Below are 25,957 nucleotides of genomic sequence, written 5' to 3'. Positions count from 1 at the left end.
AAAACATTAGTATTCAAGAATATATTTTCATCAAAATAACATGCAGATTTAAACTGCACTCTTCCTCAGACTGAGTTGTTAAAATCATTTATAGAAAATGAAGAATGAAATAATGGTACTAACACAGTAACTGGTATCTAACATTTCTGTGGCACTGTTACGATAACTTTCTAAGTTTTATTGATTAAACTCTTGCACCTTAAAAATCATACACAAATATTAATGTGATGCAGTTTCTTCAAATTGGTTCTCTTTAATTTACATACCTTATCTATGTTACATTTCTGTACTATATTTTAAAGGATGGTATATAATTTCATTATTTCAGAATTAACACGCTCTTGATTTTTTGGTAATGCACTGCAATCTAGAAAAAATACCTATGCTAATTACAAAACTAACAAATATGGCTAACAAAAAGAAGGTCGTTATATATGGATGCAACAACAAGCCAGATATTTATTGGTGAATTATGTGAAAGAATATACTGGAACTTAATTATTGACATTTTACCATTTATGAAGATCATGGGTTAAGTACCAATATAATTTATATCTACAGTATCATAATCCAAACTATTATACATTAGTCTACCATAGGTAAGTTGAAACATGTAGCCTGTAACATGTTTGTAATGTTGAAACATGTAGCCTAGCCCAAACCATTCCATGTAGCCATTCCAGATGACAAAATGGCGGCGAAAAAAAAATAGAGGGTTGCTGTAGCAGAGTTGGTCGCCAAAAAATCGCCAAGTTACCATAATCCAAAGATCAACCAGAGTTGACTTACCTCTTGTATTATCGCGAAGTTGTTGTTTCATTTATCACCAAGTTGTTGTATCATTTATGGTAACCTGAGTAGTTGAATGTTATGACATAATCGTTTGCATTATTCCGGGAAATTTTGAATCGTGAGATATTTTGCAAGGGCTTTTGTGGTGTATGTTGCTTAGGAAGTGCATTGCTTGTTTCATCAAATTTCTTTAGACAGTACAATAGCTGAATGTAGTAAGGTTAATTTGAAGTTTCTGTATGATTTGGAACGAAAGAGGAAAAGTGCATTAATTGACTGGTGTGTAAATGAAGGTTTACTTATAACCATTTTCCGGATAGTCCATAACTTCATAGTATATTTTTACTCTTATTTTTGTGAATTTTTGTGGCGACGCCGATATACGGATTCTAGTTCAGATAACTTTAAGACGTTTTTGGATGCTGTTAAGGAATTTTGTCTGTAACAGACTGATGACGAACGAATTTCTAAGTATGGTAAGTGAATATTTGTTTTGTGTAGTGCTTGAAATTTGTTTTGTGTAGTGCAGTTTTTTCCCTTTTTATGTTATTTTATTGTTTGGTTTAAAATGTAGTTTATTGATATTATATATTATTTGTTGCCCTCTACTGTAGAATTGGGTGCTTCTTTGACGTTTTAAGTGAAAATATATCGATGTATACATGGACAAACTCAGGGAGTGCATAAGGCATAGTTTGTGCATTCTTGGATGTTTTTTTAAGTGAAAATAGGTCAATGTGTACATGGATAAAGTCAAGAGAGTGTGCAATGTCATTTTTGTGCAATTCTGTATTTTTTTTTTTTTTTTTTTTTAAGTGAAAGTAGGTCGATGTGTACATGGATACTGAGTTTGTGCAATTCTTTGTCTTGTTATTTTGGCTTTGTGTAGCCGCGATTTTTGGTGCAAAACTCGCCGCTATGCAAGCCAAAATAACAAGTCAAAGAATTTCCCAAACTCGGTATCCATGTACCGCCAAGTTTTGCCGAGGGGTACCCTAAAATATACTTTTACCTATTTTATTAATTAGAAATTTGCATTTGCAAAGTCTCTTTTTATTTTTAAATTTTGCTTTTCTGATAATGGAATACTATTTTCGAAATGTAGCTCATTGTACTGTGTCATGAACAGGTGTACAATAATAATAATAATAATATATATATGTATATAATAGTTATTCTTTTCCTGAAGCTTTATGTATTAGGTTTGCAGCCATCTAGTTAGATTCCATACCAACATTTATGTTTGGAATTAAGGTAGCACCCATTAACAGAAGGGTATTCTTCCCCTCCCCTAGTGCATATATTATTACTAAATAATTTATTTGCATTTTTCAAGGTTTATTACAACTTCCATCAAAAAAGTCTGTTTCAAGAAAAGCTAGAAAAGACGTTACTCGGAAGTTGCTTCCTAAAAGTATTGAAAAAATTGCCGGAGCAAAGAGAAGATCTGTAACCAAAGATATTCGAATGTCAGCATTTATATTAAGATCTACTTTCAAAAGACTGTTATTTGAGCTTTCTGTATGTACTTTTATATTTTTAATATAATTTAAACAAATATTTTATATCTTTGTTGTTGAATATAAAGAAATAGTATTTCAAAACCATATATGTTACTGGTATTTTTCTTTTGACCATTTTCAACGAAAAAAAAAAGGTACCAAGCAGTGGGATTTAGCACAACATTTTCAGGCTGATAATGATGCTCATGATATGCGAAAAGTAATTTTTGAGTCATACATAAGTGATATTTTAAATGATGTAATTGTCTCCTGAATAGCTGAATACAGTTAATTGCATATGGGGTTTGATTTGAAACAAATTTCATGATTTTTTCATATATTCATGCTTTCAAACTATCCAGACTAATGTTGTTCCATTAAATTCAATTTACAACAATTAGAGAATGATCGCATTTCGTCTTCTTCACATATTCAAATGAAATTCTTTTCACCAAAAAAATATAAGGTGTAATATTTGGATTTAAATTTTTAATTTTCAAAGAGACACAAAATTTCCTTCCTTTTTTAAGTAAAGAATGAATTAACTATGAAGGAATTTGATCTTCTATAAGAACTTTTCCTAGTAAAATTAGTTAATTATTTAAGTAACTATTTCAGTATAAGTGCTTTTTATTTTATTACTTTGATTGATTTTTAGATTGCTTATAACTTTTCTTGACAAGTTGGTGTGCCAATTAATTAGTTCAATAGTTGTAAATTTAAAATTTCATCCTTAATCAAAAAGTTTAATTTTATTGTATTAGATTATTTTTAGATCAAGAAAATCTGTTTCTTGTTAATTTGTATTTGTTTTATCAAGTGTTAAGTGAGAAGAATATATTTGGAATTTCTCAATAAATCCAAAATTATTGAACATAATTATGTCATCTATGTGCCTGGGGGTATTTGCAAAAAGTTTTAAATTAGTATTGTTCAGTGATTTCTGAAATTGATATTCTTTGGTAAATAAGTTACAAAGTTGGATGAGAAACTAATTCCCATAGGGATGCTATTGATTTGTTTAAAAATAAGTTTCATTAAGTTAGTGGTGAAAAAGTGTGCAATAGAGGAAATTCTTTTGTTAAAAGAATAAATATTTCAGGAAATAAATTTGGAAATAGTAGCAGACTATTGTAAATTATTGTATTCATTATACCTGAAACAGCTATTATTTTCATGAAGTTTTATGTACCATTAAGTTTGCCATGCTTAAGAGCACCCTGTTAACAGAAGAATACCAAATAATATAATAATATAACAGATGAATAGAAATCAAAGTCAATTGTCAAAAGAATTAGCAATCAATTGTCAAAAGAATTAGCCCTGCTCTACTTTATTTCATACAAAACCTTATTAAAACCTGATGAAAAGATATTTGTAATGAGATATATTCTAACATTATTATTGTTGTTTTGTTTCTTCTTTTAATTTCACAGCAAAATAATTCTCATTATAGGGTAGGCAGCAAGTTCAAGTTAGCTGTGATTCACAATGCTCTAAGTGTTTGGAAAACACCATATTTATAATTATTGAATATTTAATTTCATGTGTTTCTGATATCTGTCAAGCTGGGAAGATGCCTGAAATAACGCATTTAGAATTTTATGATGTTGTCAATGACACATTTCCACATGCACTAATGCAGCACGCATTAGCTGAAGGTTCTCGTTACGTTAAAGAATATGCTGATGGTAATATGAATGTGCTTTATACTTGTATAAGTTGGTTCATAAGCGAGAGTAAATAAATTCTGTAATGCATACTGAATTTATCATTACTTAATTACGAAATCAGTATGCGTTCATTTATTCTTGCTTGTCACTTCTTCTTGGTTCTTAATTTGCTAGCATGTTTTAATTTGTCATTTTTTTTTTATTTAGGCTATATTATTATTGTTTTAATTAGAGTATGATTTGAAATAATTGTGTGATATGTTATCTGTCTGTAACATGAAATTCACTTTATGTGATCAGTGGTGCACAAGTGAGAAGCTCTGCTAAGTTCATGTATACTGTACTACATTTCTACAAATGAATATCATAATTTTTTTTATGCAAATGATATTTCAGATGCACTGTTTAAAACCACTGATACAAAATACATGATTGTATTTTTCCTCAAAGAGAACTTTTTTCTGGAAATAAAAACTTCTGTACAGTACAAACATTCATTTTTATAAAATAGCTTTCACATGAAATGTTTGAATACACTCTGATGCAAAAAAAAATAATGCACCCAGAGAAAATAGAGCTACAACTGTGAAACACTGCATGCAAATGTAGTTTGGCGAGTTGTGTAAATGATTAAACTTACAGCACTACTCAGCATTGTGAAATGATGCGACGTGTGTTTGAAGAATGCACCTGGTAGAATGTAAAACAGCAGGTATGGCAAGTGACAAGCATTTACAACTGTGCTGATGGTTTGATACTTGAATACATAATGAAAGATGCCTTTAAGATATTACGAACAGTTCTCAAACTTTAAGAGGGGTCGCATCATAGGACTAAAAGAAGCCAGTTTGTTGAACAGGCGGATAGGCCAGCATATTGATCAAAGTGATATGGTTGTTATCCGTTGAGGGAACTAGTGGCTCAGTTAAAGGCATAGTCAAAAGCCACTATAGCACTATAATGGCTCGGGACATCCCCAGGCCACCAGTGTGCAAGATGATTGCACAATTATAAAAGTTGCCACGTCTGCACCAACAATTATGATATAATTGATTCAATTTGAAAATTTGCAGGGATCCCAGGATATCTAGTGATACGAATGACAGAAGACTAGGTGATGCTGGGCTCAGATCTCGACATCCATTAAGATGCTTGCCATTGACACTCCACCATAAGCAGTGTCTTCTTCCAGAATGCCGCTCTTGTTCAAGCCGGACAATGTCTGATTGGAGAAATGTGATGTTCTGCAGCGAATCACGCTTTTGTCTCAATCCTGATGACTGCCATATATATGTCTGGCTTATTGAGAGGTCAGCGATCCAGTGCACCATTTGTTACTGAATGGCACACAGGCAGAACACAGAGTGTGACAGTCTGGAGAAGATCAGCTGGGACAGCCATTCACTATTAGTCATTCTGTAAGGTACTTTGACTGTTCACATTTACGTTAACATTTTGCAACTAATCATAGTTCCAAATGCTAGTACCTCATCCAGGTTCTGTTTTTACCAGGACAACATACAGCACGACTTCCCCAGCAATGTCTTTGATGTGTTAATGTCCTTGACTGGCCTGCCATGTCTCCAGACCTGTCGAATATGATGGGCAGGCAAATTCAGCTGAGTACGAAACATCCCAACTCACTGACTAGTTGCTCCATTTATGGCACTTTCTACTGCAGAGGGACATTAGCATCTTTATAGACACCAAGCCCAATTGAATATCAGCTTCTATAGCTGCCAAGGGTGGCTTTACCATCTGCTGATTTTTATATTCTTTGTATTGCTAATCATAAATAAAACACTTTTTTGTCCCAGTTTTTGATCATTTGCTTACCTACTCGAGCACTAAGGCTATGTTACCGCCGAATTTAGTAGCTATGGCTCAATTGTTTCTGAGTGCATATATTTTGTTTGCTACAGGGTATATATTCTAGTATCATAAGTCTCATCACTAAACTTGGAACTTAGTATAGTTACTGTATAGAACTTAGTTTAGTTATAGTATTAGTATAGTTACCTTGTTTTGCTTTTAAAAACTCCTAACTTAGCAATTTTTCCTTTTCAAAGTGTGGATTTTTTCTGCCAAACAATGGAGTATCTGATCTGATCAACACATAATTTTTAGCTTGTTTAAAATTGAACCAAGCAAAGCCCCAAGAGCATGTATTCAGGTGTTGGTGATCGTTATGGTATAAATGGCAGAGCTACTAGTAAATGGATTAAAAAGACAAAAGAAATTAACAATTACTGATTTTTAAGCAGAGCATCTGTTAATATCAAGCAGACACACTATATGATGAGTATGAAAGATAAATGTGCCTTTGGTTAAATTATCTTAATTACTTGAAATTTTTGTGAGTATAACTTAATGAAAAGGTAAAAGATAATTTTCGTCTCCATAGCTGTTAACATTTCCAAAAAATAAAACAAAGGAATGTGATTTCTTTTTCAAGATAATATATGTATTTCTTTTAATTATCATCACTGATTATAGCTTTTTATAACTAGGGTAACAAATTTTAACAGCATAATTATATAAGCCTTTCTGTGAAGAATTATCAAGCTTTAAGTGAAATCATTTCATTAATTATGTACTGAATTAATTTTACCTGATTTTTTTCTAATGTTTATAAAAAAAATTTTCAGTTAAAATTTAGTAGTATACAAAGAAAAGTAGCTTTAAGAATATAAATTCTTTATCAAAGATCTAATTTTATTGAATAAAATAACTTAAAATGTTAAATTTTATAGCCTGTAACTGAGACTTCATCAACACACCATACTGTTAATCTGTAGCATTATATTTAAAATTTAATTTGTAAGTCTGTGACCTTTTATTGGATAAAAAATATAATAAAATATTATAAAGAAGAAAAGACATGTAATTCTAGTTTGTATTTAGCAAAAATAAGTGTAATGCTGCCTGTTTAATTAAATGAAGCAGTGTTTTTGTTATTTCATACAAAAGACAAGCAAATGTCAGCTGACTAACTAATGGAGATTAAACATAATTTTCATAAAAAAGTATGCTTGTTTATTTCAGTATATTTTCAGGTTTGCTGAATTTCGTACCTAAGAAACCTGTTCCGAAACAAGTCACCAAGACAATACCCTTTAAAAGCACAAGAAAGGTGTCCACTAGACAGAAACCTATAAAAGAAAAGCCTAAATTAAATAAAGTTCAAATGCCAACATTCATGTTGAGATCTACCTTTAAAGAGCTATTGCCTGAGTATAATGTAAGCATTTTTAGTGCATTTTGCAGCAGGTTACTTACATAAAAATATAACATTAAGAATATCTGTCAGACTTCTGGCACAATCCGACTTTGCACCCTGTAAATAAGGTATAATAAAAAACAAAGCAGTACCTGTAAATTCACCAACGATGGTCTGGTGTTCCATACACTTTTTTTTATCCCTGTCTCTGTATTGAGTATAAGTGTACAGCATTCAGACTTGACATATAAATTTAAATGTCAATAAAGCAAGTGACCAAAAATCAAATCTAAATCTGGTGTTCAAATCAAATCAAAATAATATGAGTGTGTGTGGTGTTAAATTTGCGATAATGCAGTTAGTAATCCATTGAAAATTATAGAAGTAACCCTCAAGTAAAACTTGTAGAAGAACGAACTGGTTTTGGTTTACAGTGATCATATTTTGTTATTTGAAATCTGCTACTTAACTATATAGCAAAGGTTTACAGTAATTGGTAGCAGGTCAAATAATTAAAACATTTAAGAACGTACCTACAAAAATATATTGTGAAGTGCCTATCCCAATTAATCTTGCTTACATGAATACTTTAATTATCTGCACATATTTTTCAAACAATAGTAGAAGTACTGTTTAACATGTTTGGGCCACTAAAAAAAAGATTGTATGAAATTATTACTTAAATAAATTCAGCAAATCTTTAGGTACCGATTATCATTAGTCATGCAAATAAAATTGCAAATGTCTGTTGATCAAATAAAAACCTAAACTAAACAATTTCACAACTTTGCATAAATTTCAAATCTAAGACATTAGCTGGTTTTTTTTAAAAAAAAAAAAAAAAAAAAAGTATTCAAATTTTTATAATATTTTTTCTTACAAAGGGGTTTACTTAAATTCTAAAATTAAATTTGAACTAATTATCACGACTTTTGAGGATAAAATTTCCAAATTACAAAATTATTGATGTTTTGCTTAGAAGGTGCTTGACCCCTCCAAAGGTACCAGTACCTGAAGAGATCTACATAGAAAAAAAACCTGGAATAGTAACTTGAAAGAACATAATCTGAAAAGATACAATAATATTCTGGTAAATAATGATTAGTAGAGAGCTGGAGGCTCATTTTCATCCAGAAGTGCATCTTATGGTGCCATCCTTGATCCAGTATTCTATTATTCAACATCTCTGACTCTAGAACCATTAAAAAAGTTGCAATTCACCTTTGGCTGCTCTGCTTCAAATGCCACTTCTCCAAGAATCTACTCACTTCAGTTTCTAGCAAACTCCAATGTGTCACCATCCTGTGCAGTGAAAAACAGTGGGGTCTGAGTTAGGGCTGCAAAAGGGTGTTCCAGCTTTGGCAAAAATTGCCTTCTCTTTCTTTTTTTTTTTTTTTTTCTTTCTTTTTTTTTTTTTTAACACTTCTAATTTTATTGGATTCTTAGTTTAGAACAATCTGTTTAACTTCCCTCAAATAATTGTTTTAAGCTGCTTACTGTTAGTTATATCCATCTAACTCTATTGTATCTATTAATACACACTTTTTTGATGGTAAGATGCCATAACTTTGAAAATAAATCTACTGCTTCCTATTCTGTAGAAGGCAGATCCCAAATTTCGGTCTCTCTCTCTCTTTTTTTTTTTTTTCCAAGAAACAAAATACAGCAATGAATAGTTAATTTATATGCTTATTCTTAAAAACAAAATGTCACTTATTGAGAATCAGTTGGGTTTGCATTGGACAAAAGTGCAGATGCTATAAACATACAGTTACATTGCACTCATCTGTAACTGGTGCTAAATAACACTGCTTGGCGATTGTATCATGGCTGATAGAAATAATTCGTAAATAGTAAAATTAATCGCTGAATGGAGATGATTTCTCAAATATTAACTTTTAGCCACAAACCAGGTAATTTGTAGCAACTTTTAAATCTAGATGGAGAAAGAAAAAAAAAATATGGAAAATTTTGCACTTAAAATTGTAAAACACAGGTGAAAAAATTAATGTAAATGGAATTTTGAGAAAGAAATGTTAATTCTTTATGGCTATAAATGATTTTTTATTTATATGAAAAAAGCATGGATACAGATGCAGAATTTTTGTGCATCCAGTCTTTTTCGTCCCAAGAACAAAGTAAAGTGCCAGAAATTTAACTGCAAAAAAAATTATTTCGTGGAAAATATATGATAAGCAGCCTCACTGGCATCAAAACTTAACTCACATCATGACCAGCTGATCTGCATTGTGGCAAAAAACATACTGTACCTGAAATGAAATTTTCTTTTATAAAAATAATGATGTGATGTAATAAAGTCTTTACTTATACTTTCCTTGGCAGTGAAATGACTAGCTTTTTTATTTATTTTTTTGTAAAATTCATCACTTAAGAAAAATAATTTTGAAAGCTATTAGCTTATTTTGAACATAATGATAAATGACTGTAATTGTTTCATATTCCTGAAAAAGCAAATCAAACATTTGATCAGTGATCTAAATACGGCATTCTTGATAGCGATGAAAATATTAAATCTTAAGTATAATCTTATTTAATTAGCCAACGTAGTAATTAATTTAAGTGCTTAGTTAGTCAAGAAAGTAATCAGTTCTGGTGCAGATTTTCCTCACTAGAATCTGGATTCTTGGAAAACTGTGTGTCAGATTTTATATCCATCACCATGGGGGAAGAAAAAGGAGCTAAGAAAGCTTTCACTGTCTGTACTTACAAAAATTCTTTCTTAATAAAAAAAATAATTAGCTAAGCTTAATCCCTAGCTCCACATGTTAACTTTAGATTTAAACCATTAACCTCTGACTGCTCAATTTGTGGATCGAAATCGCTTCAAAAATTGTGTAATTTATTTGAGGAGGGGCATATTTGAAGTCTATACATATGTGCGAATATTGAAATATGTATTTTTCCCCCTGGAAAAGTTTTTTTTATATATATTTTTATCATGAGAAACTAAGCTGCCAGAAAAAAACAATTTCAGATGCTATCACAAAAAAAGTTTTTAATAAATTTCAATTGAAGTATAGTTAATTTCTATTTATTACATAATATAAAAAGTAAAATATATAAAACTTAAGAAAATATAATGCACTGAGGGAAAAATACCTTGGAAGGGTAGTTTAGTATGGATAGAGTTTGAAACAGGGTTCAAGGCTTTGCTATCTGAGGAGTAGCCAAAAAAATCTATATCACTATCAAAATTAAAATTACTTTAAAAATCTGATAAATCATCAGGAATATATACTCTGTCAAAAATGCGGCAAACATGGTGAAATTAGAGCGGTAGATACAAGTATCTTCAAATGCCGCAATTTAGTGGACGACTAGCAACATCTGTTGGTCAAAATCTAAATTAAGCTTCTAATACTGTGGATAATTAATTTCACTGGTTAAACGATGAAAAGGCAGATGTGCTGCTCAATAAAGGGAGGAAAACACATGCCCCAAAAAAATCACAAGATGAGCAGCCAGAGGATTAAGAAAATTCGATTTTTTCATTTTGCTCAATAATTCTTTTATGTAAATTTATTTCAACTTGCTGATATTATGGAGGTCTGAAATATGTTAATTTATAATAATCTGTTATTAAGTATTGAATATATTGTATGATCATGGTTCATGAATATATAAAATTAAGTTTTTTTTATTGATTAATAGTGTATCTTATTTATAGGACAGGAAGCAAAGTCATGTCATCTGTGACTCAAAGTCTTTGAAATATATGGAACACATTATATTTGCGATACTTGATGATATATGTTACCATGTTACTGAATCATGTCGAACTGGCTCAATGCAGAATATGGGACATTTAGAATTGAGTGAATTCATCAAAAACTCCTTTCCGAATGAGCTGAAGCTGCATGCAATAGCTGAGGGTTCTCGCTATGTTAAAGAATATGCTGATGGTAATTAAAAATTTATTTATTTCTTCCCTTTTTTAAAGTAACAACAGATATATTAATAATTTGTAGTCAGTAATGATTCTGCCTTGAATATTTCTTTTCCTGTTTTCTGATGTATTTTGCCTATATGTGTACTGTGAAGAGATTTGTCTAGGTACGGAAGTTTGCGAAAAATTAAGTGACACATTCTGTACTGCAAGCTATTTTAGTATGTCTAACTTTGTAGCCCTGTAACTTTATATTTGGGGCACCTTGAAGTTTAAAACTTATGTGAGAATAAAAAGAGTAACCATTTGGGTATAAGCAACAACATTTTGGCTTGAGTGTTAAAACCATGGTTGGTATTTTGCTATGATTCATTTAGAAATAAGGTAGGCATACCTTTTTAAAAATTTTTTTTATTATTTTCCTTTAATTTTTGTATGTAAAATTGAATGGATGTTAAATTATAATGAGAAATAAAACAAAAGATAGGTAACTTCTCCCTATTTTTTAAGCCCAAAGGACTATTAATTTCGTTTTGGCGCTTTGCATTGATTCACTATAAATGTCGGTTTGCTTTTCAAATTGTTGCCACCAAATGTTATCACCCTGTGTTTTATTCAAAAAAATTAAATAATGAAGAATCTGCGTAAATGTAGGTATGTTTCATGCATTATGATAAAACAACGGTACCTAGAGCCATCGCATTTTGAATAACATAATCCTCCACCAAATATGGGCATCTGGAAGCCCTAGTTTGGAATTTGTTTTATTATCAATTTCATATTTTGTAGCATTTTAACAAATTTTTGATTAACAAACTCAAGGATTTCGAAACGAGCAATGGCAACACTCTACGGGGGGGGGGGGGGAACCTTTTTATCTCTATTGCGCAGAACTGTGTATGGGAAATTTTAAAGATATGCTCATTTTGAAATTATTGTGTGACATTGCTATTGAACTGAATTTTATGGTGTAAGTGCAAACATGATATTTAATAAATAAATGTAACACACAGAATGTTAAAAAAAAGTCCCTTTGGGCATAATGCGAGCTTTCAATTTTTTTTATTCGTTTTATTTTATACGTTTTTATTTGAAATAGTTTGTTTGACTTTTTCATGTAAGTTAATCTTCTACAATATTTTTTAATGAATTGCAAATAAATTTTTTATTCTTTAAATATAATTTTCACCTTTACTTTTTATTTTTATTTTTTTATTTTAATTCTCTGAAAACCGAAGAATACCGAAGAAATATTTATATATAAAAATTTCTCACAAAACCGAAGAAAATAATCTGGGAAAAAAATAATCAAGAGCGTAATTAAAGCTTCAGAAGGGGAAAATATCTTTTAAAATTTCTAAAGCTTGCTCCCTGGCTGGTACCTCTTTCTAAAAAGTCCAATTGTTTTCAGTAACCATGTAAAATAATGTTCTAGTTAGTCAAAATCTGCATACGTGACACATTTTGAAAATTTTCGGATTGAGAATAAATGAATCTAGAAACAACAGGACTTATGCACCATATGGCTACCATGCAAAACGAGTCTGAATTTTAGCTTTTAAATTTAATCAATCTGCTATTAATAAACTTAGTGATTTAAAGCAATGAACATATTTCTGAACCGTTTAAATTTTTATGTTAATTCTTTTAATAATGCATATAATTAATATAAATTAAAATATATTTAATCTGCAATACGCTTAATTAATAACTTTTATGAACATTTGCGTGTTTGCTTCTATTAGAGACAGGGTTCGTACGGTCCTTAAGAGTCTTTAAAAGTCCTTAAGTTTTTTTTAAATTGATTTTTGGTCCTTAAAAGTCCTTAATTTCGGCCAAAATAGGCAGAAGGTCCTTAATTTTAATCATTTGAAATTTGTTTGTTTTTATGACTGTCATTTTGAGTGTGAATTAGCATTTTGGAGGAACATTTTTGGCGATTCGCTGACAAATATGGTCTTTGAAAATATCTTTTGAATAGGTAAATGCATTAATGGATTATAATTTATTCCTATTTCTAATATAAATGTGGAATAGAGTTTCTGAGCAAGAAGTCAGACATAAGCATTTCAAAATTATTTCATTTTTTCTAATAAAGAACTCTTAAACAACTTTTCGCTTTTGGGGATGTGAATTCTTTTATTAAATTGCTGTAAATTTGGCGACTTATCAACATTGGCGATTTTAAGATAAGTTTCTATAAAAAATTTTTTATTCCGAGATCTGGGAATTTTTCGATGATTTTTTTAAAACATTGTAACATTGATAAATTTCATTAAAATAATGGTAATATATTGTAATTACATTTAAGAAATAACATTAAAATAAAGCAGTTTTATTTTTTGCTCTCATATTATAAAGTTCCATTTTGGCCACTTTTTATACAATATTTTGAATCTGAAAAATAAGCAAGGTATAATGCTATAAAGCACAATTTACGAAACGGTTCTTAGCAAAAGCCAAATAGCTATGTAATTAATAAAAAATGTCGTTTTAATTTTTTCATGGTAAGAGTTTTCCCATGTAATTGTCTCAGAATATGCATCAGTTTTCTCTATAAAATTAATTTTACACTTTTTTCTTCCGATTTTTTTTTCAAAATATTTTTGGCTTTTTGCTGTTATAGAATTGGTAGGGGTAATTTTCCTTTAGGATTTTAGACATTGCAGCTTGGAAAGTTTAGAAAGATTTGAAGGCAAGATTCATAAACCCACGATTCTAGAAGATTCCAGAAAAAAGTGACAAAATGGAAAATGTCTCCGTGGTATTAACACGTAATTTCTTACTTTTTGGAAAACGTCTGGAAGAACAATGAACATAATAGTTGAATGTTTTACTTCTGATACTAGAATTTTTTCTTAACATTTTTATCTTTCCTTTATTTTCTCTACTTTTTACTAGACACAAGCATGGAAAATATAAAAAATGCTTCTAATCTTATCATATGGACAGGCATTATAGAAAAGAAGTTTTTTATTAATAAAGAAATTGATAACTGACAATTTAAAAGTTTCTAATATATTGTTGCGTGTGTACGGGTTCGTTATGAAATGAATGCACAAGTCCGATGAAAAATGAACAAAAATTTATTATTATCACAACAAAAATGCTTAAATTTTCTCAAATTATCATGCAGTATTACAATATCTCACAGTAGTTATCTTTTAACTACTCAAATGTCCAATAGAACGTCATTCAAAACAGCTGAAGAACGCTAATCCGCGAATTCGCTACAATCAACAAGAGCAGTTTTCTAAACAACAACAAACTAAGCAACTACTACAAACTGAGATGTTTTCCTCCTTTTATAAGATTTTAAAATCACGCGCTAGAATTTTCCAGCACTTTCTCGAAATCAAAAAGAGATATTTATTTATTTAACGCACGCGCTCTTGTATTTTTAATTTTTCCGGCTTAGCTTTCTTTTAATATTCGTCACGCGCTGCACTGCGTGAGAAAAAAAACCATTTAATTTATAATTGAACTAACATTAGCTTTTTAAATACCAAATTCGTAACACTGCCCCCTTCCCCAGGACTGCACGTCCCGGGCAGTACAATCCCTGGACAGGAAGCTAAACTTACAACTGTGGCATAAATGCATTAATAAGCATTACATTACAATATTAAACAACATGAACAATAAATTCAATAAATAAAACAAATCAAATGCTATCAAATACAAATCAAATACTAAATGCAAATCAAATACTAAATACAAATCAAATCAAATACACATTTAAAAATAAAATGGACCATAGTCTTATACTATTTACAATTATTTACATTATGTACTATGGCCATAGTAATGAGCTAACCTGTCGTAATGAACGACTTTAGGTTTAGAGTTCGAAGACTTACGAATCCGAACCATGACGTCATTTAGTCTGTTCAGCACTGTATATGGATCATCCGAAGGTGACTGTAATTTAGGACTCAGTCCTTTTCGTTGAATCGGGTTCCACAACCACACCTTGTTTCCTTTGTTAGATCTATGTCTAGTAGCTCGCGTGTCGTATCTGGTCTTCACTTTCTCCGTCGCCAAGTTGACTCGCTTTCGTGCAGAACGGTGCATCCCCTCAAACATGGCCTGGACATTTTGGATGTGTTCCTCAGGCGATGAAGGCGCATCTGTACGGCGAGCAAACAGGCGGTCACAAGGCAGACGAAGGTCTCGACCGAAGAGCTTCTGAGATGGAGAATAGCTGGTAGTCTTGCGTTTCTTTTCGACCCTAGCATGATTTCGGCGGCTTCCCGAGCTGGGTCTTTCGGACAAGGCGTCGGCATTTCCAAGTGAGGATCTCTTCTGAGGATGGATAGTCATGTCACCAGATGCTGAAAGCAGTTTGTTGTTTTCAAAGTCTAAGGAAAAATTGTATTTCCTTAAAAAGTCCAATCCGAGTATGCATGGATCTGTGATATCCGCCACATAAGCCGTGTGATGGTAGGCGGCACTTCCAAACGTGATGTTTATGTTTAACTTCCCAGTTATGTCGATCTTATCACCAGACGCAGTCTGAAGGGTAACACAGGATGGCGTCCAAATAAGTTTATCTTTAAACTGTTCAGCTAAATCTTTCCTAATGATGGTAACATTAGCTCCTGTGTCAATGATCATATCGCAAGGAACTCCATCGATATTCCCATTAATGGACATTCCGTTACTGTTGCCACTCACTGTATAAATTTTAAGCGCTTTAAAGCAAGGTTTTTCATTATCTGACAACCTCCGTTCCTCGATATGGTCACTAATTTGTTTACTGCGTCGTTGCTGGGAAATGGTCTTATTTTCCGTACCTCGGGATGTTCTGCAATTTCTTCGTATGTGGCCTTCAACTCCACAGTTCCAGCATTTTATAATTAGTTTCTTTTCACTTATGTTCCGTCTCAAGCCACTGACTTGTCTGGTAAAATCATCTGCTTTATATTCCGTACCCTGGGGTGTTCTGTAATTCCGTCTTAGGTGACCTTCACTACCACATCTCCAACACCTTAGAGCCACTTTCTTCTCCCTCCTACTCCGTATCAAAGCGTCGACTTGTCTGGCTAAATCATCTAAACGAGCCATCAGTTGATCCACTGGCTCATGGACTCGCACAGCTCTAACTGGGTAGCGATCTCTATTAGTTGCTTGCTGGGCTGCCTCGAACTTCATGGCGTACAACAGAGCGCTTTTTATGTCCTTTACATCTGCCATTCGAAGAGCTTTCTGTATTTCAGGATCCCTGATGCCGTCGATGAAATATTGCAGTGACAGGATTTCCCTTGTTTCTGTCGGGCACTCCGAAAAGGCGAGGTGGGACAGCCTTTCAACATCCGTGGTGAGCTCCTGAAGCATTTTGGTGAGCTTCTGTTGACGAGATTTTAATTGGAGCCTGCTGTAGTCTTTTAAACATTTCTCGCCGAAGCGCAGCTCCAAAGCGCCGGATAGAGCTTCGAAATCTAGCTTTTGATTTTCGGGAAGCGTCTGCAGGATATCCGCTGCGTCTGCTCTCAGAGAAGCGGCGAGATGACAGGCCTTAGCTTGGGAATCCCATCCATTCGCATCCACAACGATAGAAAATTGTGTCCTATACACCTGCCAGGAGGTCTTCCCATCATATGTAGATAGTTTCAGAACGGAACGAGCAGGCATCGATAAAAATTTGAAACCTTCAGAATTGTTTCCTACCGTCGCTATGCACTTCTTTAGGCTGTCAACTTCTTTGGCGACGGCAGCAGAAACCCTATCATCAATTTGTTGTTCGACGGCAGAAACTCTTTCTTCAATTTGTTGTTGGAAGGCCGAAACTCTTCCTTCGACTCGTTGCTCCACAGCCGACACTCTATCTTCTATTTCATCTTTGACAGAAGAAACCTTTTCTTCAATTTGCCCGACTTTATTTTCGACAGCTCCTATTCTGTCTTCCATAGCCTCAAATTTACTTTCTATTATGCAGGTTATTTCTCTTTTCATTTCGTCTTGACCTGCTTCAATCTTTTCTTGTACAGCTTTTATGTCTTCTTTAAAAGTTACTTGACCAGCTTCCAACTTTTCGTGAACGGCTTCCATTTCCTTTTTAACGGATCTCATCTCTCCTTTAACGGAATCTTGGCCCAATTTCATTTCTTCCTTAACGGAGTTGACGGCCCCTTCCATCTTTTCTTGGAAAGCAGCAAATGCAGTCATCATTTGCCTGAATTGTTCTTCCATCGCTCTTGTTATTGGCATTCAAACCCCACTCCTGACACCAAAAATTGTTGCGTGCGTACGGGTTCATTATGAAATAAATGCACAAGTCCGATGAAAAATGAACAAAAATTTATTATTATCACAACAAAAATGCTTAAATTTTCTCAAATTATCATGCAGTATTACAATATCTCACAGTAGTTATCTTTTAACTACTCAAATGTCCAATAGAACGTCATTCAAAACAGCTGAAGAACGCTAATCCACGAATTCGCTACAATCAACAAGAGCAGTTTTCTAAACAACAACAAACTAAGCAACTACTACAAACTGAGATGCTTTCCTCCTTTTATAAGATTTTAAAATCACGCGCTAGAATTTTGCCGCACTTTCTCGAAATCAAAAAGAGATATTTATTTATTTAACACACGCGCTCTTGTATTTTTAATTTTTCCGGCTTAGCTTTCTTTTAATATTCGTCATGCGCAGCACTGCGCGAGAAATAAAACCATTTAATTTATAATTGAACTAACATTAGCTTTTTAAATACCAAATTCGTAACAATATCTTAATGCATCATGCACAGGGTAGCACTAGGCATTTTCCCACCTGATGCAATCTCTGTGAATCTTAAATTGTGCTGCTTGGTGCCTTTCTAAATTCTGCCTCCAATGCCTGCTCTAAATTCTAAAAGTTTTGCCATTTCTAGATTTTGTTGCTCAGTGTGTGACTAAATTTTAAAGGTTCCACACCAGCTCTGTAACCAGACCTTACCATATATATTTCCTATTTCTTCTGAATTTTCATATTACTGGAGAAATAAAATTAGCAGCTTTTTCTTTACATTCTAAATGCATTTAGTCTTTTTAGAATAACAGAAATCTTTAATTAAATTCAAAAATTCTAAAAAGGAAATGTGGAAGAAAGAAACCGAATACATAAAGTGAAAGAAGATTATTCTTCAAAGATGTGTACAGTGTAATTATGTAAATTACCCAGTTGTTTACAATTTCAGCCTTTACTATAATTTCCCATTTCTATTCTCTCACCAGAATACAAATCACTTAGACAGTTTTTAAACTGAGGTTTTTGGAATGTAAGACAAAAATGTGTTTCTGACCTCCACTTGTTCCTTTCAATAGTTCTTGCCAGCTGTTATAATTTGTAATTATTCGTCTTTGCATAACCGCTGCCGACATTTGTGATTTTTTATGATGATAGAGTTACTGAGCCAGCTTAAGATGAAATTAAATTGCATAGTCTTTGACCACTAGTCCATATTTTTAGCTTGAATTTGACTCTTCTTGCTTATTTACATCACGATGAGCTGTAATTGACTTTGTTAGCATAAGAACATACCTTTATATTCTAACTTCTTTTTAAATAATAAGCTTATTAAAACCTGTCTGATTTTGTAGTTACTTTCAGACATAGCGATAATTTGCTTCGCATCAATTGGGGGGTGGCTGGACTATTTAACTTTTACCAGCTCAAGTGAAACCCTCATAGGTGCATTGTGGAGAGGTTGACAGGTTAAAAACAGATAAAACACGCAGAAACTAGTGAGAACATTGTTTTGCATACTGAGACAAATTTTTAATTCTTAGAAAAAATGCTTAAAGAGAAGAAAGTCTATATAAATTAGGCAAAATGTCTGGGAAGACCTAAAATTTAAAAGATGCCTAAATATTTTGTTGAGTGTTGTTACGAAACATAAATGGTTTGTATCTTTTAATGTGTAATTATCTAATATCGTTTAAGAAACAATGTCATAAATTACATGTATTTTAAATTGTGAAATTTTATTAGATTGTGATTTTAATAGGGCTTTTTTAACAAATATTGTTCAAAAAGAAGTAAGATTTAATAGCGACCATATAAATCCATTATGACTAAGGTTATCTAATACCTAATTTAATTACTTGTAACTAACTGCTTATTCTTAAAAAATTATCTGTGCATATTAAAGCGAGTTATTGCCTTTCATTTAACCCTTACCATGGTCACAAGATAAAATACAAAAATGTAAAAATTCATGTAAAACTTATTCTTCGCATCTAGTGAAACTTAAAATAATGCAAAACAACTTATCACCTCTGATGCTTTAGTGCAGTGGTGCGCAAACTAGGGGTCGCCAAATTTTTATGAAATGCATTATGCCTGCATGCTGCATACATACAGTGTACATATAACGAGTGAAGCGCCGTCACTCACTGTTTAATTGCAATTTCATGCTGTCCGCTCTTTCTTTGACCGTAATGCGTAATGTATGTAAAGTGTGAAGACGCAAGTTTTTCACTCCGGTAGATAGCGCCCTCTTCGCGATAATTCGCCAGTTTTACTGTAAAGCGCCTATTTGACTAGACGTTAAAAGCAGGGAAAGGGGAAAAATTCGCTTTCGTGATCAGCCGATCAGATGGCGAGGTACGCAGTGTATCTGATAGTTAGAGTGAAGACATGAAGTGTTCGCATGAAGTTGTAGCATTTAGCTGTTCGCCTGCAATTTTTTTAGTTTATCCTCGAGTTTTATCGTGTGACATTGTGTAATTATGATTTTTTATATTTTTATCGGGCTTTGCTACGCTTTGTTATCAGGTATGTACTATCATTAGAGAAAGATCTCTGTTAATTTTATTGAATTTCCCGAAAAAAAATTATAAAATTTTATATATTATTTGTTATGAGTCATTTGCCCGATATGTGTCATTTGCAACGAAAAATTAGCAAATGAGAGCATGAAACCAGCAAAATTAAAAAGGCACCTGGAAATTAAACATAAAGAACTTCAAAATAAACATGCCGATTTTTTTCGAAGACGAGCTGAAAATCTGAAAATTCAAAGTGCACGTTTAAAGAAATTTACAACGATACCTCAGAAAGCATTACGAGCTTCTTTAGAAGTTTCTTATCTAATAGGAAAAACAATGAAACCCCATACAATTGGAGATTCCCTTATCCTTCCTGCAGCAACTAATATGGCATCAATTATGCATGGCGATAAATATGGAAATGAACTAAAAACAATACCATTATCAAGAGATACCGTGTCTCGGTGGATTTCCAAAATGTCACGAAATAACAAGTCAGAAGTCATAAAACGCATGCAAAATTCATCTGCATTTGATTTACAACTGGACAAGACTACCAATATTACTAAAATGTCATGTCACAACTAATTATTTACGTTAGGTTTATTTTTAATGAAGATATAACAGAAACGTTTTTATGTTGCAAAAGTTTGGAAGGTAAAAACAACTGGAGAAAAAATATTCGAAGTAATAAATGAATATTTTGAAACAAAGTCCCTTACCTGGGCAAACTGTTTTGCGGTTTGTACTGATGGTGCTGCAGCATTAAGAAGTTCGAATAAAGAGCTCAGAGGCTTAATTCAGAAGGTGGTGCCTCATATGGTATTTAATCACTGTATGATTCATCGGCAAGCTCCTGTTGCAAAAGATATGGATGAAGAGTTGCACAACGTATAATAAGACGCTGTTAGTTCAATTAACTACATTAAATGCAACAGCCACTACAGCTGTCTCTTTTCAATACTTTGCAATGAGATGAGCTCAAAGTATGAGAGTATTACTGTTACACACCGAAGTCAGATGGCTTTCACGTGGGAAAATACTACGACGGATATTTGAGAAATGAAGTGTGTATGTTTTTAATCGAAAGGAAACATAGATTGGCAAGTTATTATATCAATGAAGTTTGGATAGGGAAGCTGAGCTATTTAGTTGATATTTTCGAAAAACTTAACGACTTAAATTTGAGCTTGCAGGGTGAGAATTCAACTATCATATCTTCAGCCAGTAAAATTCAAGCTTTTAAGAATAAGCTTAGTCTCCGGCAAACTGAACTGAATAAAAACAGCACCAATATGTTTCCTTGCTTTAACGATTTTATCAAGGAAAATAATATAGATATATTTACATTTAAAAACATCATTTCCAATCACATTGAAAAGTTAAAGGAAAATTTTTCGAGAAGATTCGAGGATTTTCCTGAAAACGATCTTGGTTGGATTCGTGATCCATTTTCCTTTGACATATGCAGTTCAACTCTTCAAATTAGTGAGAAAGAGCAATTGATAGATCTAATTAGTGATTATACTCTTCGAAATCAATTTAAGACTCGGCCTTGCCAAAAATGTTGGCTATCCGCGGAAAAACAATATCCCGTTTTATGCAAGAATGCCATCAGAGTGTTAATACAATTTGCATCAACATATTTATGTGAAACTGGATTTAGCAAACTAGTTTCAATAAAAACTAAATACCGCTTGCGTTTAAACCCTGAAGATGATATGCGAATTGCAATTAGCAACATACATCCAAACATCGATGAGATAATTAGAAACTTGCAGCCACATACATCTCATTAAAGGGCAATTTACTGATTTTTGTGTTATACAAAAAGTATTTTCTTAAAATTATAAATAAAATTAATATGAGTCAGATATGATGATGTTTTTATTCGAAACGAAAGAAATGCACGAAATATACATCGTATTTGTGAACATTTATCTGTAGGGGTCGCCAAAAATTTCTCTCTACTAAAGGGGTCGCAGTCGAAAAAAGTTTGCGCACCACTGCTTTAGTGGATTGTAGAACCTTAATGTATATTAACTAAGTTACAAGCCCTGAAACTCTACACGAAGCTACGACACTAGCTCGTCAGACAGAGCCCAGCTAACTTTCAAAACTTGCCAACCGTGCTTATATCAGGCCTTTCAGGTTTGTTCTGATCAGCAGATCTGTCTCTAGGCAAGCAGAAGCAGTGACAACAACCAGTCTTTTGTTTTGAATCATGCTGAATGTGATTTTACATCTCATTTTAACCAATGACATTTGACATAAAATTTAACTTCTATTTACTAAACTTCTAGACTAAGTACGTGGAAAAAGAAGACATAAAAGGAAAAAAAAAAAAAAAAACCAATAAAAAGCTAACTGTTAGTAAAACGTAAATAAAATGTCCCTAATCTTCTTTCAAACTATATTCAAACTATATCCAACTATTAAACGTGTAAAGTACTTAATGCTACCTGATAAACTTTATAAAGTTGATTTTATTCTCAAATTTGTTTTATAGTTATGTTTATTAAATTATGTTTAATAAGAATGCATCTTACTTACGGATCTATTTTATTCTTAGAGTGTTATTACAAAAATGCAGTTCAGATATAAGTTGATTGAATTTTAATTCAATTTTTTCAGCTCCCATTTGCTGATAGGTCCTTAATTTTTTCATAAATGGTTCTTAAAAGTACTTAAATTCCATGTGCAGAAATGTGTACGAACCCTATAAAGATAATAAAAAATGACTGTAATACTGTGTATTACTTAACATATAGCACTTTCTAGAGAAATGTTTTTTTTTTATATATATATATATATATATATATATTTTATATTTATTTTTTTATTATTATTTTAGCAAGTAGCATATAAATTTCGTTTTCATGATACAATGTATCAAAAATTTATTAAATATGATTTGCAGATATGATATTTATGTTAAAGTGGAAGCAAGAATTTTGTTTGTATAGATAGTTTGAAAAAGCAATTTCAACAATAGCATTTGTCATGTTTTGTGTAAAATTGTCCTTGTTTTGTTATTCACCATATGCTGCCATCTGGAATTTTCCTTCATGTTGCCGTTTTTTCTTGTGACAATTTTACATGCAATGATATCATTTTTGACTCTCTCTGTCAGTTTATGGTCTTCAGTGATCTCCAATTATAATGAGTTTTTAAAAAATATTTGCAAATATTTGCTGCAAAATTTCTTCCCTGATAAGTTCAAATCGACAACTCTTTTATTCAAATAAGATGCATTCATAGCAACACTACCACTTAGTATTTAAAGTACTAATTTTTGATGTAATTTCATTGTGTTGTAATCTACTTTTCATTTGACTTAATTCGTCAATGTGGGATTTGTATTTATTATGCTTTGTGTACACTTTTATTTTTTAAATTTGCATATACTATTTCATAAATATGTTGGATGTTCAGTGTAGCTTTTTGTGATTATTCTTCTACTTTTGAATTGCTGTTCTTGTTAAGTTTCATTCAAATATGCTTCCCCCCCCTTCAGTTTTAAAATGCACTGGGATTCTGTTATTTGTCAGTCAACAAAGAATTACTATGTATAGAATTAAAAGAATACATGTCTTGTGTTCATTATCTTTAACCAAATAAATATCCATACAATATCTAACTTCTACCATATAGTTGAGTAATTGTACTCTAAATTTGTTATTATTTGTTTGTTACTATTAGCTAAAATAACATGCCAAAAAATGAATGTTGGAAATACTGAAGCATCAGAAAATCAGCTTGCATAAATTTGCAGGACTAGTTTCAAAGGCTTGAGTAGAACTATCTTTGTCATCTACAGCTGAAGTCAAGTTTTATACAGATCTTCAGAACTAACTCTGCAAATTTATTCAACTTATTCCAATTCTTCTTGCTTCAATATCTCCATTATTCCATACTTTTGATATATACTACAGTACAAAGTCCGTAATCCGGACTCGTCGGGACTTCGGCGATTCCGGGTTATGGGTTTTCCAGATTATAGATCATCAATTTAAATCTGGTAAGATGGCATGCAGAAATTATACAAGTATGAAATTGTAATTTTTGAAATAAAGAACAATTATGATCTAAAGGGTATCAGAATTTAGAAAAAAAAAGCTTATTATTTATTTGACTTTATTAAACATTTCTTTCAATGCAAGTTGTTTAAGGCGCTTCCACAAAAAATTTGAAAAGTTCCTTTTTCTTGTGTCATATATAGTGGACTTTCCAATGCCATACTTCTCGCATAATTTTGAGACGGATAGGCTTTTATCCATTTTTTGCAGCAATTCCACTTTTTGTTTAATGGACATCGAAACATCCTTTTGCTTTGTAGATCCTTTGGCAGCTCCAGAATTGGAAACTCTTTTTGACATAATCGAAAGTTCAAGCTTAATTTTTATAAAATTGTCCTAACAGTCTGCAAAAAATAATAAGCCGGATCCAATTAGAAGATTAAGGAACAGTGCAATCTGCAACATTAAATGAAATGCCTTAGATAATTTTAGCCTAGCTTATACTGTCCATTATACATTAAACGCATGTGTAGACGTATTATGCGTTTACGCATGTGCATAAAGTTTGTAGCTTTGAAGTCCGGATTATGGACATCCGGATTACAGACTTTATACTCTACTTGAATTGCAAGTTATTTTTAAGGAATATTAAAATTTTGTCAATATTCAAATATGGCCTGATGAACATTCTTTTGATATCTCTGGAATGCTACTGAAAAATGCATTTCAGCTGTTACCAAATAAAATTATAGACATTATTCTGCATGTTATCATGCATTGCAATAGCTCTTCATAGCTGTCTTAGAATCTCATGGAATAAACACTCCACTGTGTTGCCACAGTTATTTGACTTGCAGGAAGAACTACAGGTCAGTAATCAGGGGTCTGTAATATTTTAATCTTGAGAATATATGACATGCATAAATCTGCATGCATAAGGTAAATTAATATTTAGGAGGATTACTTCCGTTTAACATCTTAAGTATTTAAATGCTGCCTTATCATCTCCCTACCCCTCCAAAATAAAACTGTGTTGGCACAGTACCAGTTTGAATTTCTTTCATTGAGAAAGCAAAAATTTAACCTGGAACTCAAATTTAAATCTAGATTATTAAAAATTTATAAAATTTACTCATCAGTTTGACGCATGCAGAGTTGCCAACTCTTCCGATTTAGGCAGGAGACTCCCAATTTCCGACCATACTCCTCCCGCCAACTGGATTTAGAACATATTTCTCCCAACTTTCTCTTATTCTTAAAATTTTTCATAATTTTTATGTAGCTTATTACTTTGCACCCAAATAAGTCATTTTTGTTGTCTGAAAGTGCTTGGTTTGGTTTCTCTCTAGCTACATATAAAAGAAAACTAAAGTTGTTTCATGAGATATTGCACGCTTCTCCTTTGGTGGAGAGTCCAAAAGCTGTGTCTGAAAATGTTGTGTTCCAGTTCTGCAATGAGAATCAAGCACCACTGTCGGTCATCTGGCATATATTAGCCAATTAGCACATTAGCAATATTGAGGTTACTATTTCATTCATCTCGCTGGTGAGCAGCATAAGTTTCATGTGCTTCCAGGAAACAGTGTAAGAAACTACGATCTTTTGTCTTAGTTATGTTTGCAAAAAATGTAAAATACTCATGTACCTTTCAAAAATCACATGCAGATGGTTTTTCTTCTATTATTTTGTCAACGAAACATAATATATTTGGGATATGTACCATTTGTCTTTTCGATTTTGCATGGTGGAGGGGTTCATATTCTTAAATGTGCATACACAAGGACAATATGAGATATAAAAATTGAATTTTTCTGTGAAAACAAAAGGACCAAAAAGTTATGAATACAGAATGTGAGTTCTGTGCCATTTTAGTGGAGCATAACCTGACACTAAATGCTTTGATTCATGCTACAGCTTTATTTAGAAAAATGTTGCCTGGCAGTGAAAGAAATACTCAAGTGAAAGAGCAAAAACAGCTGCAATTTTTGAAAAAATGGGATCAAGAAATTGGTATGAAAAATAAATCTTCAAGTATTGGTTCATTAAAACAGTTCCATTCTGCCATTTGGATGGAAGCAATAATAC

General features: G+C 32.2%; 1 protein-coding gene across 1 annotated transcript in view; it reads left to right on the top strand.

Annotated features, from left to right (window-relative positions):
• Positions 1 to 25,957, top strand: part of LOC118197952 (uncharacterized) — a 76,653-nt gene that overhangs the window by 19,207 nt on the left and 31,489 nt on the right. Inside the window, exons 3-6 of the mRNA XM_085819681.1 lie at positions 2,129 to 2,313; positions 3,751 to 3,985; positions 7,024 to 7,208; positions 10,876 to 11,110. Coding sequence (XP_085675807.1) covers positions 2,129 to 2,313; positions 3,751 to 3,985; positions 7,024 to 7,208; positions 10,876 to 11,110 — 840 coding nt within the window. The remainder of the gene's footprint in view (positions 1 to 2,128; positions 2,314 to 3,750; positions 3,986 to 7,023; positions 7,209 to 10,875; positions 11,111 to 25,957) is intronic.

This window comes from Stegodyphus dumicola, chromosome 6 (genome assembly GCF_044657685.1).
Source record: "Stegodyphus dumicola isolate Sdum_Otavi_A_Nest chromosome 6, ASM4465768v1".
Lineage (NCBI taxonomy): Eukaryota > Metazoa > Arthropoda > Arachnida > Araneae > Eresidae > Stegodyphus > Stegodyphus dumicola.
The sequence above is the reverse complement of the archived record's forward strand: the minus strand, read 5'-3'. Positions and strand labels throughout refer to the sequence as shown.